The 3,892-nt window shown below is 37.9% G+C and overlaps 1 protein-coding gene across 4 annotated transcripts in view; it reads left to right on the top strand.

Annotated features, from left to right (window-relative positions):
* Positions 1 to 3,892, top strand: part of LOC106880702 (septin-5) — a 78,627-nt gene that overhangs the window by 52,378 nt on the left and 22,357 nt on the right. For all 4 annotated transcript variants that reach the window (XM_014930774.2, XM_014930775.2, XM_014930773.2 and 1 more), the window contains exons 8-10: positions 647 to 743; positions 1,180 to 1,231; positions 1,919 to 2,020. In XM_014930774.2, coding sequence (XP_014786260.1) covers positions 647 to 743; positions 1,180 to 1,231; positions 1,919 to 2,020 — 251 coding nt within the window. The remainder of the gene's footprint in view (positions 1 to 646; positions 744 to 1,179; positions 1,232 to 1,918; positions 2,021 to 3,892) is intronic.

Raw genomic sequence — 3,892 nt, 5'->3', positions numbered from 1 at the left:
ATATATATATATATATATATATAGATATATATATATATATATATATATATATATATATATATATATCCTGGGGTAAAGGTAGAAAGTACCCAAAGTACTCTGTAGTGGGATTGAACCAAAAACCATCTGATCACAAAGGGTACTTGACAACCACCTGGCCATGTTTATAGTCTGTAGCAATGCCTGTACTTCAGTAATTAGGCTCTTTTTCCCTCCTCTCAGATATTAGAGCCGCTGTGACTTTAAACGTTACTGAGACGATATAATTAACACAAATTTACAAATCTATGTTAAGTGCACCTATTTTGCAATGCTCCGTTAGTTCTCATTATGCAATGTTTTGTTAGCTCCAGGTTTAACCCTTTAACTGTGGAATTAAATTTCATGCTTATTCTAGTAATGAGGCTGAATATCTTGCAAAAAAAAAATAGAACTGGTATTTTCTGAAAGTCACATTGTCTCAGTAAAACTTGACATGATCTCAACAAAAGATAATTTCAGACATGACATTCCTCAACAAAAGACAGATTAGCATATAAAACTGCTTTCCCCATCCCAGGAACTAAAAAAACCCTTGATACAATACTGTTCCAAATACAGTAGATTCTATAACTGCACTATTTGTTTATTCTTTCTTCTATTACAGTTAGCAGTACCTTTTGCCATTGTTGGCGCCAATACTGTGGTTGAGGTAAATGGTAAGAGACTTCGTGGAAGAGTCTACCCATGGGGAATTGTTGAAGGTAAAGAACCGACAGCATTCTTTATTTGCCCTGTTTCTTTTTTGGGCGGGGGGGTTCCGTTTTTCTTTCATTTATTTTTTTTTTAAATGAATTTCTCACCTCACAACTCCTCAATTATAATGAAGTAATTTTTACCAATTCTTAAACTCCTGTATTGATCATCATTATTATTATTATTATTATCATTATTGAGTGAGTGAGAGAGCAGTGCATGCCATCAAAGTGACACTAGGGTACAAATATACGAAACCCAATATATCCATCATGACTACTCGTTTGATAAGGGTACCCTAGGCACATGCATTACAACCATCGAATACACATTTCAACACTTCTAATAAAACAAATATTTGCTTATATTCACACACACACACACACACACACACACACACATGTATGATATATGTATTATTTATTTTCTTTCGTTACTTTCCAGTCGACAACCCCAACCACTGTGACTTCATTCGTCTCCGACAAATGTTGATTAGGTAACATCATCTAGCTTTTCATTTTTATTTCTGTTGTAAGTGAGAAATGTGAGACAGAGTAGAGACAGGGTCCAGGGATGGGTTTATGCCAATTAGACAGATTTGTTCAAATTGTGCCTTGCACCACGAGAGGGCCCTGCACCAAGAGAGGGACCCACACCAAGAAAGGGCCCCACACCAAGAGAGGGTCCCACATCAAGAAGGGGCACTGCATCAAGAGAGGGGCCCCGTGCACACACTCAAGTGAAGAATGCTATGATGAATTTTTAGTATATCATTATGGCTCGTGGTGGAGCCTTGAGTGAGCTTTATGGTAGAGGGTATATAAGACAGAAATGTAGGGGTGGTACGGAGAGAGAGAGGGTATGTAAGGCTGGGTGCAAGGTGGACCTCATTGTAGTATGTTGTGTAAGATAGGATGCAAAACAGGCCTGAACAGAGATGGTATGTAAGACATGGATGCTGGGGTGTATGGATGGAAGTGATATGACAGAAGTGCAGGGTGGACCCAGATGGTGGTGGGTGTATGTCTGATAGAGATATGAGGATGGACTGGAGGTCAGAGGCTGTCATAGTTTAACTCCCCAACTCTTATGTGCAGAGACTGTAGTTGTTTCTGCTGCTGTTGTTGTAGTTGTTGTTGTTGTTGTTATAGTTCTGATTAATTTTTGTGTCTCCTCCCACCAGTACCCACATGCAAGACCTGAAGGATGTTACTGCTGATGTTCACTACGAAAACTACAGAGCCACATATTTAGCTGACCAAATGAAGACCGGCAAGGAACGCAAGTGAGTCACTCTTCACACTCCATCACCATAATCACCATCATAATCAACACCACAACTCTTATTATTATTATTATTATTATTATTATTATTATTATTGTCATCATTTGGTAGAGCGTCGGACAAAATGCCTGGCAGTATTTACTCTGGATCTTTACATTCTGAGTTCAAATCCCACTAAGATCATATTTGCCCTTTATCCTTCCCCTAAAGTGGTCTCATGCCAATGTTAGACACTAAAATTCATTATTAACATTATTGCCATCATCATTATCATTGTCCTCATTATTAATTACCATCATTATTATTATTATAATTATCATTATTACTATCATTATTATAACTATTGTAATTACTATTATTATCATTATTATTATTATTATTAAGTACCAGTTGCATACTGGGGTGATGTAATTGACTACCCTGCTCCTCCGAATTTCAGGCTTTGTGCTTATAGCAGAAAGGATTATTATTGTTATTATTATTATTATTATTATTATTATTATTATTATTATTATTATCACTGGCACTTGGTTATTTCTGTTGCCCAAAATCTGTGTCCTTATCAAAATATTATTATTAATGTGTATGTTTTTGTTGTTCTCCTCATTGTTACTATGACAATCCATTATTGACATTATTTTCCATGTTATTTCAAACAATGATAATATTCTTATTATCATCATCATCATCATCATTATCATTGCCACTAACGTTGTTGTTTTTGTTTATTTGTGTTTTTTTTTTTGCTGTTGTTGTTTTTGTTGTTGTCTCAACGTCAGCTTTGTAGTTCGCTCTTCTCTGAACATTATGTGTACCAGTAATACGATGGGAGCTGTTTGAATCAACTCTCCTCCTACTCCCTCTCCTTACTTCCTCTCCCCCTCCCGCCACGCTCTATGTTTGTGGTTGTGTAACGTTGATGTCGGAAGCTGTTATTTCTGCTCTCATTAGAGCTGTTGTTGTCATAATTGTTGTTGTCGTTTACCCACACCACTACTACCTCTGCTCTTGTTGCCAGCATATCAGGTCTGGTCTAACAAGCCTATGGTTAAAAGCATTCACACCAAGGCCACTCAGTCTTAATATATTTTTTTTCTTTTTGATTGTTTACTTATGTGTTTGTGAGACATGATCTCTCAAAGTCTTTGTCATACAATGTATACGACCAGTTGTGATGGCCTCATATTACTTCTAGCATTCTGTTTATGCCTTGCAACTAAATGACTGATAACCCGACATAACCACCAACATCCACACCATTATACAGGGGAGCGAGACCCCTGGTGGTTTGCTGTGCTTGAAAAGACAGGTCAAGCTAAGTAAAGGCATGGTTGCCCTTGCATACAGGCTTGTCCCTTGCAACCCTCTCCAGCTGAGAGCATCCCTAATCTTGTGGGCTCGAAGGTGCTGGTGCCACATAAAAAACACCTGTGCTGGTGCTGTGCAAAAGCACCTGGTACACTCTGTAAAGTGGCATTAGGAAGGGCATCCAGTTGTAGAAATCATACCAAAACAGACAGGGAGCCTGAATAGCCCTTCAGCTAGTCAGCATCGTCCAACCTATGACAGCATGGACAATGGACATTAAATGATGATGATGATGATGTGTACTGGGGTCAGTATAATCAACTATGATGAGTACCAGGCTTTAAAAAATAATAAGTACAGGGGGTCGATTCATTTGACTAAAACCCTCCAAGAAAATGCCCCACTATGGCTGCAGTCCAATGACTGAAACAAGTTAAAATAATAAGGTGTGTGTGTGTGTGTGTGTCTATTTGTCTGTTTACATGTTTCTATTTTAAGCCCCCATATAAGTTTGTTCGGTGACTTAACCAATATCTGTCCATGTGTGTGTGTCCTAGATCTGTG

The sequence above is a fragment of the Octopus bimaculoides genome, chromosome 26 (genome assembly GCF_001194135.2).
Source record: "Octopus bimaculoides isolate UCB-OBI-ISO-001 chromosome 26, ASM119413v2, whole genome shotgun sequence".
NCBI classification, from domain to species: domain Eukaryota; kingdom Metazoa; phylum Mollusca; class Cephalopoda; order Octopoda; family Octopodidae; genus Octopus; species Octopus bimaculoides.
The sequence above is the reverse complement of the archived record's forward strand: the minus strand, read 5'-3'. Positions and strand labels throughout refer to the sequence as shown.